At 40.3% G+C, this 19,870-nt stretch overlaps 1 protein-coding gene and 1 long non-coding RNA gene across 4 annotated transcripts in view; one reads left to right on the top strand and one right to left on the bottom strand.

Moving 5' to 3' along the window:
* Positions 1–3,939, top strand: part of LOC132403835 (uncharacterized) — a 51,089-nt gene extending 47,150 nt beyond the window's left edge. Inside the window, exon 4 of the long non-coding RNA XR_009515367.1 lies at positions 742–3,939. This is a non-coding gene — a long non-coding RNA (uncharacterized LOC132403835). The remainder of the gene's footprint in view (positions 1–741) is intronic.
* Positions 1–19,870, bottom strand: part of LOC132403834 (copine-8) — a 336,023-nt gene that overhangs the window by 22,300 nt on the left and 293,853 nt on the right. For all 3 annotated transcript variants that reach the window (XM_059987560.1, XM_059987561.1, XR_009515366.1), the window contains 2 exons: positions 11,246–11,373; positions 6,818–6,920 (listed from right to left, as the gene is read on the bottom strand). In XM_059987560.1, the coding sequence (XP_059843543.1) occupies positions 6,818–6,920; positions 11,246–11,373 (231 nt within the window). Of the gene's footprint in view, positions 1–6,817; positions 6,921–11,245; positions 11,374–19,870 lie in introns of those variants that run through there.

Here is a 19,870-nt window from a genome sequence, read left to right as displayed (position 1 = left end):
TGCACTTCTGTTTATTGCAGCATTCTCTGTAAAGGCTAAAGACCGTTGTGCATAAAAATCCAAAATACTTATATATCTGATTCCTTCATACACTGTAACTTCGAAAGACTTGCCCACCAACCTGTAACTTCTCAGCTTATTCTTAGAGACTTTCTTGAACAATAAAACATTAGCTATCCTCCTGTCCTCCATCATCTGTAGCTAAGGACATTTTAAATACCTCTGCCAGAGTCCCTGCAATTTCTGAACTAGCCTCCCTCAATGTTCAAGGGGCACCTTGCCAGGCCCTAAGGACTTATTCATCCTAACTGACCTCAAAAACAGCAAACACCTGCTCTTCTGTAATCCATATATAGTCCAAAATCTCACTAATGTTTTGCTTCATTTCTATAGACACTGTGTCCAGCTCCAGAGTAAATACAGATGCAAAAAAATCAGTTCAAGATTCCCCCCCCCATCTCTTTCAGATGCATAGATGACCATGCCGATCTTCAAGTGGACCAATTCTGTCCCTTTCTAAACACAAAAATACAACTGCAACTGCTGTGGATCAAAGAATATGTACATGATGCTGGAAGAACTCAGCAGTGTATGTATTCTCTGTCCCTTTCTGCCCTTTTGCTCTGAAGATACACACGTCATGGGAGGAGTTTAGAATGATGGCGCCTAACAGCAACTCCTTTGCTTGCATCTTTGGAAACAGGTGTATTTCTATCTTTGATATCTCTGTTTCCTTTTCAGGGTTCTTTTGAAGACCCTGAGCTGGAGTTACACTCTGACTTCAGTTCTTTGTGGGAATGGGACCCGCCCTCAGGGCCTCACGACCGACCGCGTTTCGATAAGCCAAGGGTGCGGCCTGGAAAACGAGCGCGCCTTCACGGTGGTGGATTTTCATGGCTCTGGAGGCGGGCGGTTTTGAGGTCAGTGCCACCACCCGATGAGTCGTGGGAGATCGAAAGCAGCGAGCTGGCTGCCGGCTGTGTGCCCAGAGCTCAGAGAAAGCAATGCAACAGACTCTTGACACAATAAATCGGTGAGTTGTTTTGTTATGTCTCCCCTCTTGCCGTGAAACAGGGACACCTCTTTTTCCCTTATTAGGGACAGAGAGAGAACCTGTGGTGTGTCGAATTCCTGGATGAACGAGTAATCTTTGGGGTACTGCAAGTCCCTGTCTGTACTGATGCTTTGCTGCATGCTTGAGTGCTCGGTGGAGGGTGCTGATGCTTTTTGGCTGGTGGGGGAGGGGAAGGTCGTCGCTTTGCTGCTGCTGATGCGTGGAGGGGATCTTCGGGTTCTAACATTTAACTGTCATTCATTCTTGGGGGGCACTCCTCTGTTTTCATGGGTGCTTCCAAAGAAAAACAATCTCAGGATGTATATTGTATACATTTTTCTGACATTAAATGTACCTATTGAAGTGGCCACTTTATTAGGTACATCTGTATATTGATGCACATATTGAATTAGCCAATCGTACAGCAGCTTTCAATGCATAAAGCATGCAAACATGGTCAAGAGGTTCAGTTTTTGTTCAGACCAAACATCAGAATGGAGAATAATTGCTGGTGCCAGACAGTGGTTTCAGTAGCTCAGAAACAGCTGATCCCTGGGATTTTCACACACAACAGTCTCTCAACCTTACAGAGAATGGCGTGATAAACAAAAAAAAAATCTAGTGAGTGGAAGTTGTGTGTGAAATGCCTTGATAATGAAAGAGGTCAAAAGAGAATGGCCAAACTGATTTAACGCAGACAGGAAGGCGACAGTAACTCAAATAATCATGCATTGTTACAACAGTGGCATGCAGAAGAGCATCTCTGAATGCACAGAACATAGAACATTGAAGTGTATGGGCTACAGCAGCAGAAGACCACAGACATGCACTCAGCGGCCAGGAGTTACCTAATGAAGTGGCCTCTGAATGTATCTGTAGCAGCCCTTGGGATTCTTCTTCATCCTGTCTGCCAGAGCAACATTATGCATTCTTTTAACCCTCCTGATTTCCTCCTACAACACACACAAAGTGCTGGTGGATCACAGCAGGTCAGGCAGCATCTACAGGGAGAAGCGCTGTCGACGTTTCGGGCCAAGACCCTTCGTCAGGACATCAGCATCTGCAGATTTCCTCCTAAGTGCTTTCTTGCATTTTATATATTCCTCATGCAGGTACCTCATTTGTTCCTTGCTGCCTATATCTCATTTTTCATTAACCATGGCTTCAATACCCCTGATAAATCAAGTTTCCGCAAACCTATCAGCCTTGCCTTTTACTCTAACAGGAACATATAAATTCTGTACTCTCAAAATTTCAAGATTTGAAGGCCTCCACTTAGCATCCCTTTGCCCAAAAACAACCTAACGTAATCCATATCTGCCAGATCTGATGCCTTTATCCAATTTAGAATCTCAACCCGAGGATTAGTCCTATCCATATCTATTTTGAAGCTAATGGAATTATGATCACTAGAACCAAAGTGTTCTTGTACACACACTTGTCACCTGACCTAACTCAATCCATAATATGAAATCCAGTATCACCTCTATTAATTAAGGAAACTTTCCAAAACACACTTGACAAGCACTATTCCGTCCATTTTTACAGTGTTGGAGTCAAGTTAAGACCACCTACTATCACAACCTTATTTTTCTTACAGCTGTCTGCTATGTCTCCACAAATCTGCCCTTCTAAATTCCACTGACTATTTATATCTGTCCCTGACAATCACTGTTAAAAAAGCATTTCCTGGCCTTTGGCAGTGAGCATTCTCAGGAAACTACACCAAGAACGATTCACTACTTTGTGACAGGCTCACCTCTGTACATACATTCAGAAAAAAGAACGGGTAGGTAGAGATAATGAGCCAACAAGAATATCTGACCCATTTCCTTGTGCCATTTATACAAAGGATTAATACGCCTTTAAAACAAATAGATGAAGTGCTTATACATCTCACCGTACTTGCATTTTTAAGATTGATTGACCAAAAGAAAATAAAAATGATTGGTAATGAAAAATGAGCTGGTCCTCCTTCTAATGATTATCAAACATAAGGCTGTATTAAAGGTAGTCCTCCTCTGTCAGGCACTTGGCATCAGTCCTAGGCATATCTAGGTCAGGTACCTCACAGCCAGAGGCAGAATATTCCGCAGCAACAATATGCATAGATTTCAAACAAGTTAAAACATGTTCCTGCAACAGGATGACATTTTGTCCATTTCCCACATCAATCAGACCATCAGTGCTCCAGGGACAATCTTGATTTGGCAAATTACACAAGCCTGTATAATTGATTTAAATCATTTTAAGTTTTTTACAAATTTTAATTGTACATACTTTTGAAATACCATTCATTTTTCATCACCTGTCCAATGGCAAAGTGGAATCTGAAAATGCGACCTTCTCTCATTCGATATTCACTAGATTAAAACTGCTTTGGGAAATTATTAAGCAGAAGTTTGTACTCATTATGTTAGAAGGGTCCATTCATTCCTTCAGGCTCCTGGCACAAATAATCTCAAACATGCCATTACTGGGCTTTTTTGTCTCTCTGTTGAGGATCCGATCTTGGGACCAAGATTTGCATTTTAATGAGGGTTCGCTGACTGTAATTCTAAGGTGGTGTAGACACCCACCAGTCAGACCCTATTAAAACTGCCCTGTGTTAACAGAGCATTACTGACCTCAATTTGAGTCTATTATTGTGCCATAAGCAATGAACACAGCAAATTGAAAGCAACCCTACATCAGAGTGGTTAACCTGCTCTATTTATAATTTCAAACCATTGTTATTAGCTTTAAATTAATTATCAAAATGCTTTCTGCTACTGGGAAAATGTCATGTAGCTTTTTAAATTGCTAAAAATAAGACATAAGAGTGTAAAAATAATTTTCTGACATGGTATCTGAAGCCAATAGCACTGAGAATAACAATGAAACTATAAAACCAACCTCATGAATTATTTAACTTTCCTGGCCTTGCCAGAAGCACAAAGCATCTGCTGGTATGAAGAACTACTTGAAATTGGTGGTTGCTTCCAACAAAGCAATGACAATATGAAGCACATACATCAAAAGGATGTCAGGACTGAAAAGTCTTGAAACTTTCAAGCTTTTATACCTATGGCCAGGCAATAAAATTTATCAGTACTGAAATGTAGTGCATTTTATGAAACGTATTATCTAATACAACCAACAAATGGATGCAGCATAAGAGGCTCAATACAGTCGGCCCTCCTCATCCGTGGGTTCCGCATGCGCGGATTCAACCAACGACGGAGCAGGAAAACCCAGAAGTTCTCTCTCCAGCACTCGTTATTTGAACATGTACAGACTATTTTTTCTTGTCATTATTCCCTAAACAATACAGTATAACAACTATTTACATTGTATTAGGTATTATAAGTAATCTAGAGATGATTTAAAAGTACAGGCAGTCCCCGGGTTATGAATGAATTCTGTTCCTGAGTCCATCTTTAAGTCAGATTTGAAGTCGGAACAGGTACATCCGGTATTATTTAGCATCAGTTAGTCACATGTTTGTCTTAGTATATAATATATACTTTACCTTTCTATGCATATAAAACACTTAAGAAATGTATGTATTTCAATAATTAAACCACTGCATTTCTAGTAATAATTGTAGCTTTCATCGGGGCAGGGCTTTTCACATGCTCCATTAAAATTGTTCCTATCGTTGACTGACTGTAGCCTAACGCTTTTCCGATGACCGATGGTGTTTCACCTCTTTCTGATCACTTTATTACTTCCACCTTACTTTTAATCGTGATAATTTTTGTGAACAGAAACACTGCGGATTCAGAGCTGCGCCGGGTCCTAAAGTCCACTGCACTGAGACAGGTTAAGTAAGGTCCGGGGTTCCGCTGGGTCCTAAAGACCACTGCATTGGGCAGGTTAAATAAGGGACTTGAGCATCTGTGTTTTTTGGTATCTGTGGGGGTTCCCGGAACCAATCCCTCGCGGATAAGGAGGGCCGACTGTATAATAGAAACTAAGCTCACACCAGCCCCTATGGCTCTCCAAATTCTTTTAGATAGTTATCAAGCTTCTCTGTGAATGCTACAACTGCTTTCTGTCTTCACTCATTTCCTGGCAGTGCATCCCCAGCCACAACCACTCACAATATATAAGATTTTACTTTTCTCACTTTTGGTCCTTTACCAAATCACATTCATTAGAGCTATTTTTCCAAGCTCTAAATTGCTCTGCCAATAGTAACAGTGTCTTTCTATCTGCATAGTCCAGACCAGGGGTTCCCAACCTGGGGTCCACATGGAAGAGGTGCATGGCATAAAAAAAGTCTGGGAAATCCTAGTCTATATCTTTGATGAATTATAAATACTTCCATGAGATCTTGTAACCTTGCAGTTTCAAGAAGACCAGCTCCAGCTTCTGCAGTCTATCCACATAATTAAATCCCTGGAATCAATTCAGTAAATATCTTCTATACCCTCTCGAAAGATTTCACCTCCTCCCTTAAGTGGATCAACATGGTTATCAGTTCTTCATATGTTTGAACATCAGAGACTCTTCTGATTTTGCAGGGTGAATTTGAAGAGCTTGTTGGCATTTTTAACATAATCATTACTACATTCCACATTACTTGGTAATATGGAATATTGTATGTCTGCATCACTGGTTTATGGGGAGGACTGACGGCAGGGGAGCTGCATGAACAATTATAGTGAGGACTAGGCCCCAGGTCATGTTTGCAGCCATCCAGGAAAAAGGCATCAGAGCCGGCACTGGAGGCGGTCTGGTGTGGTGTCCATGTTGGTGTCAGTGCTGCCTTCCAGCATTTACTCAGCGAAAAACTAGGCCCCAAGCCACAGTGTTGCCTGCCTGCAGCCGCCCAGGAGAGAGGCATCAGAGTCGGTGCTGGAGGTGTTGTGACATGGTGTCCATGCTGGTATCATTTCTGCCCTCCAGTGTTTGCTCAGCGAAAAACAAGCTTTATTTGAACAGCTGCAGTTGACCATGGACTCAGGAACCTAGATTATATATTTTTTGTAGACTATGTTTTACTGCCATCTTGCATGTGCCTTGTGCTTTGTATGACTGTTGGTACTGTGCATTGTATCTTAGCCCCAGATTTACACTGTATTGTTTGGCTGTGCGCATGTATGGTTGAATGACAATTAAACTTGAACTTGATGTGTTTTCCATAATTGCTGGTATTTTCCCCACAACTACCATTGTTACTTATATTTTAAAATTCCCTTATTCTTCACCTGTTGGATCCTTCCTCAGCTACTGTTTGCATTTCTCTGAATACCGCCTGACCTGCTGTGTATTTTTATCATTTTCTATCTCCCTTTCAGATTGTCATCACCTGCAGTTTTTTATTACTTGCTTTTAATTTACCTTGTAGATCAAAGAAAACTCTTAAGTAAGGGGCCCTGCAGAAATACCCAGGGATCATCATTCAAACTTTCACTCTTTAAAAAACAATCCCAAATTGCACACAAATTGTCAAATCTAGCCTCTATGATACAGGTTCTAATAATTCAAATATGTAATTATATCATTCATCTTATTGATAATACCTTTTTAAAAAAAAGTGCATCTATAATGAATGTTCACACCCCTTAATAAGATCAACATTCTGCAACAAATGTAAAATGTCAATATTATAAGAAAATTACATGCATGTGTGAAATATCTTGCAATGCACCTGTGACATTTCAAAGAATGCTTTTCAAATTGGACCAGACCGCTCACTCCTTAACATCTAGTAATTTTGCACACTGTAGTGCTCCGAAAGAAATAATAAATATTTGAATGTGTCATAAAACTTACATTGACAATGGATTCTTTTGTCTGTGCCATATCTGAGATGACTCCATCAGTTATAATAAGTAGGACAAAATACTGTGAACCATCCTTAACAGAGGCAGCATACCTGCAAAAGGCCAAAAATACTCTGGAATCTCAGAAAAGACAGAAGACGTTTACAATTTTAGATTGAGATTACCAAGAAAAACACAAGAGATTCGGCAGGTGCTGGACATCCAGAATAACATACACAAAATGCAAGAGGAACTTAACAGGTCAGGCAGCATCTTTGGAGGGGAATAAACTGTTGATGTTTCGGGCCAAGTCCCTTCATCAGGATTGGAAAGGAAAGGGGAAGAACCCCTCCCTTTTTAACGATTATATAATACTAGCACAGATATAATGTCTAAGACATTTCCCAATATTGTAAATCACCCATAGCTTGTATTGATTAAAGTAGATTTCAAATCACATTGTCTAAATCCAGTTCAAAGTACAACAGGCTGAAAGGAAGAATAGCTATCAATAAAAATAATTCATTTAGTCCAAGTACAGATAGCCATTTTAAGTTAAATGTTTTCAATCACTGACTACTTTCTCTCCAGTACTTTACACCTATCACAGCTATTTGAACCCAAGACTTTACATTTTGATGACAAAATGTGGCGAGAGGTTTGTAATTTCAAATTGAGATAGAGAATGTGAGCAGGAAGTTGGTAGTATTCTGGAATTAGTGATACATTTTAATGATTTTTACCTTTTACTTCAGAACAAATTCTTTGTAATAGAGAAGTTACTTCTCTACTGATGTCTCCCTCCCACAATTTCCTCAGAATCTATATTCAGAGATAATATCACAATCCATATCAATTTAATGAAAAAGAATGCTGTTGAAAACCATTGAAAAAGCTACTTAAATTCATAAAAGAAAGAACAATTTGGCACAGGAACAGGCCTTTTGGACCACAATGTCTGCACAGACCATCTAAACTAATCCCATCCATCTGCACATAATCTATATCCTTCTATCCCGTCTATCCAAATGCATTATGCTCCCAATGATCCTGCCATTTACTGTGTACTTTTTTTCTTACATTTGAGCTCCAAGTTCCCACTTATCTGGATTAAACACCATCTGAATTTCCAAAGTCACTGTGTGTCCCATGTGATTTGATCTTCCAGACTGGCCGAACATAACGGAATTGTTAAATGCCTCAAATCTAAAATTCATGAAGACAACAACCATTGCTTTACCCTAAAAAAATGTAAGAAAATTTGAAAGGGCAGGACCATCCAACAAAGCTATTCAGATGTGACTCACAAAGTTGTCACCACACAACAGCCCCAAAGGTGTGAGCTTGCTTAAAGTAATGTCACAGTATGTAAAACTAATCTTTTTATAAACAAACTTCAGCACTTTTCATTAAACTATTAAGGAAGCCTTAATGAATGTTTATTTGCTTCAAGCATCATGTTCTGTTTTGGTTAGAAATGTTTTAAGACATGAATTCTCTATTTTGTTAAACCACTTAAACTTCCAAGCTATAAAATATAAAAAGTTACAAGTCTTAAAGGAAGCAATTTATAGGTACCTTTTGTTTTAAAAACAGAAAAATGCACCGAGAAATTGCTTCCTTTAAAATGTGTATTTTTTTATTGGATTATTAATTGATTTTAACTCGAAGTACTGACAAATATAAATACAATTCTCTCTGTCAAACTTTTAAAGAAACTTTGGAATCAAACGAAAACGAAAAGACTTTTTGACATCCAAAGATTCAAAGATGTTCTCAAGCTTCAGCATCAGTGCTGTTCGTTTAAACGCAGCAGTCAGTTTCACCCACAGTGTGATTCTGAATTAGGGTCAGACAGAACATATTTCCGTCATTTTGGTATGAATTGAACCAGTTTCTTGTAAAGGATTGTGATCGTTCCTTGTTGCCATTGAAGTTATTTATATGATAACTAGTTCACCTCCAGTGTGAATTGCTCTTGTCCAATGTATTTCTGCTTAAAAGAGTAATCCGAAATGGTAATTATACACTTCCTCTGACATGGATAAATATTTACTCTCAGCTCTTTAGTCAAATTTCTCCTCATGTTGCAAACATTATCTGTTAAATTAGATCCTGGACCATTCTTCCTAGAATCACATGGACTTCCCTCCATTCCTTTAAGGAAGCAATTTCCTCCCAGATTTTAAAAAAGTCAGTAGATTAATTGGTCATTGTTAATTGCCCCAAATTTATAGGTGGGTAGTAGAATCTGGGAGAATTGATGGGCATATAGAAAGAATAGGTTACAGAAAAAATTAATGAGGGAAGAGATTACTCTGAGGGTCAGCATTATCTCAATGGCCAAAATAGTTTCTTTCAATGTCACACAGAAATACATTAAATAGCTACTAAACACTGCATCTTGCTAAAATCCAGCTGCTGTTAACAGTTTTTTTTTCTCTTTGTAAGCTTATGGCATTGTGCCATAAGCACAATGTTTTTATTTTGTCCAGTATTCTGCTCTTCAGTATTTTGTCCAGTATTCAGTTCCTCAGGACTGAGAGTGACTTGTTTCCACTATGGTTCCATGGCTAATGAGGCAAACGTGGGAGCAGCAGTCTCTTCCACAGAAGGGGCAGGTGGTGCATGTGGAGGCAGACAGCCTGATCGTTTGTCAGGGTTCCTGTGTGTTCCTGAAATCTGGTCCTGTACTATGAACAGTTTGCTGCCTAGTAGGCTATGAATTATGTGCCTGGTCTAACGTCTTGATTTTCAAGTACCCTTTCCTTCAGTTGACCAAAAGCTGTGCTGCTGCGTTGAAGGCAGCAAATTTTATGATTGATATCAGCCTTCTTTAGGAGATGGTTCTTAAGATATGTGAAGTGGCCCAATATCCAGGATCTCACACCAAATCCTCATTGTCAGACAACCACTTGAAAAAGCCTGGATTATTTATAGTAACAGATAAATCAAAATATTTCACTTTTTCAGATTTTAAAGACATTAAATACATTTCCAAATAAGCAGATGACGTATGCAGTGAGTGTTCTTCACTCTTCCTTTCCCATGAGCAGGACTAATGTTTGTACCAATGCCATGAGAGCACGGTTAGGAGGTATTGGTAGCGGAACTCTGCATTTGGCGACTCGCTACCTCTTCCAAATTTTTGTCATTAGAGACTCGAGAATAAAAATTATCCCCTTAGTCACAAACAAGAGAAAATCTGCAGATGCTGGAAACCCGAGAATCACACACAAAATGCTGGAGGAACTCAGCAGACCAGGCAGCATCTAGGACAAGAGTACAGTCAATGTTTCGGGCAGTTGAGTACAGTTGACTGTATGAAGTTCTGCCAAAGGGTTTCGGCCCAAAACATCAACTGTACTCTGCTGCATGGCCTGCTGAGTTCCTCTATCATTTTGTTTAAATAGCATTTGGAATCAATTCAGCAGAAGCAGGAATCAAACAATGATCATAAATTGAATTAAACATATCCTTAACAATTATATTAGTAACTTGAAGGGTACCATATCCAGGAAATCACGTCACAAATGAAAGCAAGCATCCAAAGAATAAGTGAAAATAAAACGTTTGAGAAGAACATAAATACTCACACATCAATATTGTTTTATAACCTGGAAGTAAACTGCATCACTAATATATTTGAATGCTCACAAATTTTCATGATCACAGATAAACATCCTTTCTTTTACACAATTAGTAAAGCATACTACTTTGGCAAATAGTGGGGTACACATGCCAACCAGTATAATTGCCCCTATACCCATAGAATAGGTTGGACTTTGGCACAGGTGGAAGTCTCGTCTCCCCAAAGGTTTGCAACTTCACAATGTTGCAGGAACATTTGGGTCCGATATTACTCATCTCTTCAGTTATATATTGATAAACAAGACACCTGTATGTTCAGATTTAAATGGAACCCCACAATAAGTAGTATACTTCAACTTTATTGAGCAATACACTAATTACTACTTAAATCTTTCTTTAGTAAGCTTTAAGTTCATGGCTCCTGAGGGCAAATAGCTTCACAAATGGACAAAAATGAAGTTATCTTTCTTCTTTTGGTCAATAAAGCTACAAATGTCACTTCAGAGTTAACTTTGTGGTGCTAAAGTGAATAAAGTTTTCATCAGCTTATGAATGCCCAACTTATACACAACCTATATAAACAAATGAATGTCAGGGAAGTTCGATAGGATAGAGTTGCTGAGGACCAGAACCCTGAGATAACCTGAGGCTGATCTGCAGTAAAAGAATATTACTTGATTCACCAGTCGTCACAATGCTGTGGTATTACAGCATTTTTAAGATGATTTTGATCATTCTATAAACACCACCACTGCACAACTAAATAAATGCATTTGTAAATATATATTGTAATTTACTCCCAAATACGGTGACATGTTGCCCTTTTTTTTATAAATGCCTTAAGTACCTTGCTACATGATTAATTACTGGAGCAAAGTTGGTTGGTCCATACAGCTGCACCGACTTTAGACTTAGATAGTATGCTTCCATAACCCCATCAATTCCTTGGCAATATGGGTTATGAGGGTTTCCGTTCTAGAAAGAAAATTGAGAAAATAAAATAAACCACAGGCTACAAATGACTGATTGGTTACTATTTTGTTCCACATTAGGAAAAATATTTAAAGAAAAAGATTGAAAGGAAACACAGTGATGCTAAGTTATATGAGTGCCATTGTTCCCTCTAATCTATCGGGGTGTACAGCCATGCGGTAACTGAATTGCTCCCAGGCACACAGCCTTTGTTGCCACACAGCTGGAATTTTCTTTTATATGAAGTTTTATTGAAGTGCCATGCAGTTCATAGGCCCATGTTAAAAAATCCTGCTCAGAGCAATGGTTGGCTCCCGCAGCTGTAAAAAAAAATTAGATGGAACATTGATTAATACTAAGGTAGAATTCTACCAGATTTTTAAATATTGGCCCACGGACGGTGGTGCATGTGTACGCGTGCGTTTTTAAGGAGAGAGTCTGGTTTGTTGGAAATCCACCTCAATGTTTAATCATACATACTGGGAGAACAGAGAGGATCTTCTACCTGTACTGTGATATCAATGCAAAATATTTAGGGGAGTCCTGGGATTAATCTTCAAAATGTCCTCAGAACACTTGCCAGCTGAGGAGTGATGTGAATCCTTTTGAAAGAGCCGCTGAAGCTCTGCAATGGAGTCTGAAATACTTCTCCCCCACTGAGATTCCTCTTTTGGGTACAATTAGTTTATTCAGCCCACAGTTGATTTTGAAACAAATCTATAACTGTTTTGCCTACACAAGACAAATAAGAGCAAGCAGAATTTGCATATACTTGCAGGCACCAGCAGAATACCCAAACCACGCAATAGTCCCATTTATAGTCATTGCAATTCATTGCCTGTCAGCAAACCTTCTCTGTTATACTTGAGTCAAAACAATAGGTCATTCAAAATCTTAATTCAAAGACTCTATTCATTGTAATTTATTTTGTTTTCCTATCTCAAAGTGGCAATGGCACTTAATAGCAGCTGGTACTTGTTTGCATTAAGTCGACTCCTAAGCTAATACATTAAAATTGCTGACTTCAACACTGCAGGAATGAAAATAAAAACGGGAGGACAAATAAGACTGGACGTCAGAAAATTACTGACACAAAGAAGCAAGAGTGCATGGAATGGAGTTCTGAATATTACGATGGGGGCAGTGGTTCATGCAGTGGGATAGAGATGGTGATAGGTGGTGACCACAGGCTGTTAGAAATAGAGCTTGTTTCATGAGATCACTGTCCACAATAATGCTTCCAGAGGTTATGACAGTGGTTTTGTGCAAAAGTGACTCTTCAAATTACTGAACTATGTTAACCTTAAAGATTAACGGATAAAAGCTAAAGTAAAGAAAAACACAAAATGCTGGCAGAACTCAGCAGGCCAGACAGCATCTATGGGAGGAGGTAGTGATGACGTTTCCGGCTGAAATCCTTCATCAGGAGGGAAGTAACATGGGATGGTCAAGGGGGGATAAGAAGTGGGTGGAGGGATGAAGTAGAGAGCTGGGAAGTGATAGGCTAGAGGGAAATTGGCTGGGGGAAGGTGGAGAATTATGGGAAATAAAAGAGAAAGAAAGGTAGGGCTGCGGGGAGATTATAGTGAAGGGGGAAAAGAGAGAGAAAGAGAACCAGACTAAAATAATAGATAGGGATGGGGTAGAGGGGGGGGGGCAGGGGTATCAATGGAGGTCTAAAGTAATCTTTGTCTGAAGTACCCACCCTCTAAATGTAGCTATGTTTTAAGTTTAAGCTAATGTTTCAGTGAAGTACGATGGCATAAAAATTATTTGAAAGCTCCACAATCATAATTTAACTGTAACTTCTTGCATGTTAATATGAGTACATCTGTTAGATGGTTTGCCATACAACCAGATATAGAAGGAATGATCTTTATTTTTTGGATCTAGTCACACATTTGGCACAATTTTAATGCGTTTACAACCATAAAACTGGTAATGCAACTGTAATGGTAAATAAGGTTTAACTCCTGCAGAATTCCCTGGCACTGCGGATACAATACGGTCTTTTAAGAGACTCCTGGATAGGTACATGGAGCTTAGAAAAATAGAGGGCTATGGGTAACCCTAGGTACTTTCTAAGGTAAGGACATTTTTGGCACAGCTTTGTGGGCCAAAGGGCCTATATTGTGCTGTAGGTGTTTTCTATATCTTCTTTCTATGTTTTTCTTATATTTCCTCAATCCTAAAGAAGACTGTCGAGGACCACTAGCATCCCAGTGGCTCTGACGCCTATCATTATGAAGAGCTTTGAGAGGATGGTCATGACAGGCATTAATTCCAGCCTTCCAGACAACCTCAACCCGCCGCAATTAACCTATCACCAAAACAGGTCTAGAGCAGATGCCATCTCCCACTCACCTCTGCAATATCTGAAGAATAAAGACACGTATGTCAGACTATTGTCTCTTGACTTTCACTCTACCTTCAATAGTACAGTTCCAAACAACTCATCACCTAACTCCAGACCCTGGGAGTCAATAAAGGATCTTCTGCATCTGGATTCTTGACTTCCAACCAAGAGACAGCAGTCAGTAAGGACAGGCAGCAACACTGCCATGGTGCTCCACAGGCTTGCACTCTCTGCCTCTTTTCTACTCCTTGCACACTCATGAACGCATGGCCAGATGCTGTCCTAACTTGTTTATGAGTGGCATTACCATAGTGAGTCGTATAATGAGCTGGAGCACAAAAAGAGATAAAGGCCTCAGTAGCACGGTGTCATGACGATAAAACTCCCCCCAATGTCAGAAGAATGAAAGATTCGATTATTGACTTCTGTTAGGGGGTTGGAGGGTGGTGCACATGCTCTTGTCTTCATGAACTGCATTGAGGGTGAGAGGGGTGCAAGCGTCCTCGGAGAAAACATCAGCAGTACCCTGTCCTAGTCCAACCAAGTGGATGCCACATCCAAGACAGCTCAGCATTGACTCTACTTCCTCCAGTGGCTATAAGAAGCTTGGCATTTACCAATGCACCATTCACAGCATCCTACCTGGATGCTTAATACAGCTGCTCTGCCCATGACCACAAGGAACTGACGACTGCTGTCGACACAAAGCACATCACGAAAGCCAGCCTCTCCTCTGTCTATACTTCTCACTGCCTCAGAAAAGCAATAAATGACCACTTCTGTTTTTGAATCAGACAGCTAGATCAACAGTTGAACTGGGCTTTAGTAGGTATTTTACCAGGCAAACATATCTCTGAAGATCCTCAGGACCTCTGAGGGGCTTGCGCCCAAAAGGCAGCCCTGCTTAAAAGCAGAGGTGCCAGACAATGTTGTGAATGAAGACCAACACAAGCACAGCTTTGCTCTCAGAACAATAAAGACAGACAAGCTGAGGAGGGAGGAGGGTGGAGTGAGAGGAGGGGATGTAGTTTAGAGGAAGAAGAGTGGTTTGGAAGATGGAGGGGGTTGGTGGGAGGTGGTCAAAACAGTGAGGTTTGGAGAATGGGGTGAGGGATGTGAGGTTTGGAAGCTGGAGGGAGGAGAGCAAGGTGGTTTGAAGAGTGATGCAAGGAGGAAAGTGTATTGGTGGCTTGAGTAATAGAAAAGGGTAGCGTGGAGGGGTGTTTCAGAGCATGGAGTGATCTAGAGGGTGGAGATAGAGAGGGAGGATGGTTCACAGGATGTAGAAAAGGAGAGGGGTCTTTCAGACAGTGGATGGAGGCATTTCAGAGGATGGAGAAAGGAATGGATGGCTTGGAGGGTGCAGGGATGGGGTGGGGTGGTTAATAGGGTAAGAAGAGGGTGTGGGTGTTTCAGACAATTGAGGGACAAAAGGGGTGAGGTGATTCGGAGTGGAGGGAATGGGATGAATGGTTCTGAGAGCAGACAGAGGAGGGTAGGTGCTTTGGAGGGCAGAAAGAGGGTGAGATTTGGTTTAGAGAGTGGAGTAGAGTGATATAGGGGATTGTACAATCATGATTATTGTATTGTAATCCATGGAAGTTGTATCGTTGGCAGAATTTCAGATGGAGATGAGGGGGTGTACAGAAGTGAGGTAGATCAGTTGGTTAAGTGGTGTCACAGCAACAATCTTGCACCCTGTGTCAAAAAGACCATGGAATTGATTATGGACCAGGAAGGGGAAGTCGAGGAAACACATTACAGTCGTCATCAAGGAATCAGACATGGAAAGGGGTGAGCAGTTTTAGTTCCTCGGTGTCAACATCTCTGAGGATCTATCCTGGGCCCGATACGTTGACACAATTACAAAGAAGGCATGACAAAGGCTATATTTCATTCCGACTTTGAGGAGAATTGGTATGTCACCAAAGGTGCTTGTAAACTTCTACAGATGTACCACGGAGAGCATTCTGACTGGTTCCATCAGCATCTGGTATGGAGGGGTCAATGCACAAGATCGGAATTAGCTCTAGGAAGTTATAAACTCAGCCTAATCCATCATGGGCACTTGCCTCCCCAGCATTCAGGGTACCTTCAAAAGGAGATACCTAAAAAAGCATCATCAGTCATTAAGGACCCTCATCACCCAGGATATGCACTCTTCTCATCGCTACCATCAAGGAAGAGGTGCAGGAGTATGTAGACACACACTCAACATTTCATCTGTCAACAAATTTCTGAATGGACAATGAACCCACGAACACTTACTCTTTTTGCACTACTTAATTTAGTTCTTTTTATATATACTTTTATTGTTATTACTATGTATTGTAATGTACTGGGGCTGCAAAACAACAGATTTCACAGCGCATACTGGTGATATTACTGCATACCCAATTCTGATTCTTTAGGTGATTAATGCAATAAACCACTCTGGTTATAACTGATCAATGCATATGGCATCTTCTAAGCAAGTTCTGACATTAAATGATGACTGGGCTCCTATACAATGTTCTAATTGACATGTTACAAAGGCAGAGAGGCAAGGGCATGCTTCAGCTACCATTGTTCAGTCCACATGGAAGCAACAGTTGGCTCTTCACTGACAGGGTGGTAGAGTTATGGAATATAGCAAATATTAATTTCAACAGCAACCAGTCTTTGAATCTGAATGTGGTTTGTAGATTGAGTTTTAAATGCAGCTCAGAACAATGGTGTTCTTGGAGCTGCAGATTGGGGTCTATTGCAAACCAAGAAAACACCCTATTGACCAGAGATGTCTGCATATACATGAATGCAGCTCACAGAAAATGCTGATTAACATTCATTTTGGGTTTCTGGAGTGCTGGCATGAAGACCTAGATGTTTGAAATTATTTGCAATTCAAAGGAAGCATCGTGAATACACTGTAAGAATCGAACTGTTGTGTTGTTATCTTCAACAGTTATGTAAAAATGTCATTTAATATTGGATCAGAGAGCCTTCTCTAAGAGTATCCCCAGTATGATCCCTGCTTGTGTGTTGAATAAAGACTTCTATATCACCAGCTTTAGTGTCTTCGATCACAGTCACAATAGGTGACATGCCAGCTGGGCATTTCTACAGTCATTACTGCTTCATATAGTCAATTGCACTACCTTAAAAGCAATTCCCTTCTCACTTCAATGTACATACCCACAGAATCATGGAAACACGAGGCACAGAAAAGAGGCCATTTGGCCCATTACATTGAGCGGCACAGTAGCACATCAGTTAGCATAACACTTTACAGTGCCAGCAACCCGCGTTCAATGTCTGTGAGGAGTTTTTACATTCTCCCCGTGACTTGGAGGATTTTCTTCTGGTGCTCCGGTTTCCTCCCTCATTCCAAAGATGTGTGGTTTAGGGTTTGTAAGTTGTGGGCATGTTCATGGCGACACTCGCGGTCTGCGCCCAGCGCATCCTCAGACCGTGTCAGTCACTGGCACAAACTACGCATTTCACTCTATGTTTCAATGTGCATGTGACAAATAAAGCTCATCTTCATTTAGTTTTTCTTTTTTTTCCCCTGCCAGCAAAGAACCTTTTTAGTTAAATCCTAGTTCTCATCTTGTGTTAAATGTCTGCTTTTCACAGGCACATCAAGTTACTTTTCAAATGGGGATATTAGCCTCAATCACCTTTCTGGTAATGAATCCTTTTTCACCTCTTTGGGCAAATCTAAATTCCTCATCTCACTTAAATCCATGCTCTCCCATAATTGGTAGCTCTGCTAAGATTCTTCCTGCTCACCCCATGTGGGCCTCTCTCGATTTATAACCATATAACATATAACCATATAACAATCACAGCACGGAAACAGGACATCTCGGCCCTGCTAGTCCATGCCGAACTCTTAATCTCACCTAGTCCCACCTACCTGCACTCAGCCCATAACCCTCCACTCCTTTCCTGTCCATATACCTATCCAATTTTACCTTAAATGACACAACTGAACTGGCCTCTACTACTTCTACAGGAAGCTCATTCCACACAGCTATCACTCTCTGAGTAAAGAAATACCCCCTCGTGTTTCCCTTAAACTTCTGCCCCCTAACTCTCAAATCATGTCCTCTCATTTGAATCTCCCCTACTCTCAATGGAAACAGCCTATTCACGTCAACTCTATCTATCCCTCTCAAAATTTTAAATACCTCGATCAAATCCCCCCTCAACCTTCTACGCTCCAATGAATAGAGACCTAACTTGTTCAACCTTTCTCTGTAACTTAAGTGCTGAAACCCAGGTAACATCCTAGTAAATCGTCTCTGCACTCTCTCTAATTTATTGATATCTTTCCTATAATTTGGTGACCAGAACTGTACACAATATTCCAAATTTGGCCTTACCAATGCCTTCTACAATTTTAACATTACATCCCAACTTCTGTACTCAATGCTTTGATTTATAAAGGCCAGCATTCCAAAAGCCTTCTTCACCACCCTATCTACATGAGACTCCACTTTCAGGGAACTATGCACTGTTATTCCTAGATCTCTCTGTTCCTCTGCATTCCTCAATGCCCTACCATTTACCCTGTATGTTCTATTTGGATTATTCCTGCCAAAATGTAGAACCTCACACTTCTCAGCATTAAACTCCATCTGCCAACGTTCAGCCCATTCTTCTAACCGGCATAAATCTCCCTGCAAGCTTTGAAAACCCACCTCATTATCCACAACACCTCCTACCTTAGTATCATTGGCATACTTACTAATCCAATTTACCACCCCATCATCCAGATCATTTATGTATATTACAAACAACATTGGGCCCAAAACAGATCCCTGAGGCACTCCGCTAGTCACCGGCCTCCATCCCGATAAACAATTATCCACCACTACTCTCTGGCATCTCTCATCTAGCCACTGTTGAATCCATTTTATTACTCCAGCATTGATACCTAATGACTGAACCTTCTTAACTAACCTTCCATGTGGAACTTTGTCAAAGGCTTTGCTGAAGTCCATATAGACTACATCCACTGCCTTACCCTTGTCAACATTTATATATATATATATACCTCTACTAATTCTTGTCTCAAGTTTCCAAAGCATGCTTTCTACATAAAGCCAGAATCATGACCAAATGGTACACAAAAAGTTAAAACTGAGAACAGCACAAATGTTGGAAAGACTCAATTAAGAGCCTCTGGAGATTCATTTTGCATTTTCAGTTTATGTACAATATGCTTCACCACACAGTTTGGGTAGCTTGTGTTGAAAAGAAGATTAACTACCATAAATTCACTGGAGAACTCTTGGATGCTCTTTTGGCCCTCTTTATTATGATGAGGATTCTACTTACCAGGATTTGGTCAACATGTTATGATGGAATTTTTAATATTTTTCCCAATTTCCAAGTTCTGAATATTTTTGCCAATTAATAAGCTTGGTAAGAATATGAAGGTGCCAATGCACCAACCATCCCATCACCCTCTGACTGCTCCAATAAATTCCAGCCATTGAGTTCAATGGGAGAGATCACTAGCAGGGGGTTTATACACTTTGTGTCTGAAAATACATTTTGCTTTAATAAAGCATAAGTTAAAGGTTGATACAATACACCCTCCAGTTTGAGAGGGGGAAGATAAAGTTAGATGTGTCAGTATTACAGACGGAATTACAGAGGCATCAGAGAGGAGCTGGCCAAAGTTGATCGGCAGGGGACATTGGCAGGGATGATGGCAAAACTGCAAAAGATGGAGTTTCTGGGAGAAATTTGGAAGGAGCCGGATAAATACATCCCAAAGATGAAGTATTCTAAAGGGAGGATGAGGTAGCCGTGACTGACAAGAGAAGTCAAAGACAGCATAAAAGCAAAAAAGAGGGCATATAGTATTACAAAAAACAGTAACGAGTTGAGAAACTTTTAAAACCTAACAGAATGCAACTATAGAAGCTAAAGGAGAGAAAAGATGAAATATGGAGGTAAGTTTGCCAATAACATCAGCAAAACTTTTTTGTCAGATATACTACATAAAGAATAAAAGAGAAGTGAGAGTGGATATTGGACTGGTGGAAAACGATGCGGGAGAGGTAGTAATGGGGGGACAAAGCGATGGTGGATGAACTTAATAGGTATTCTGCATCAGCCTTCATTGTGGAAGACACTGGCAGTATGCCA

This window comes from Hypanus sabinus, chromosome 13 (assembly GCF_030144855.1).
Source record: "Hypanus sabinus isolate sHypSab1 chromosome 13, sHypSab1.hap1, whole genome shotgun sequence".
Classification (NCBI taxonomy): Eukaryota; Metazoa; Chordata; class Chondrichthyes; order Myliobatiformes; family Dasyatidae; genus Hypanus; species Hypanus sabinus.
This window is presented reverse-complemented; position numbering and strand designations above follow the sequence as displayed.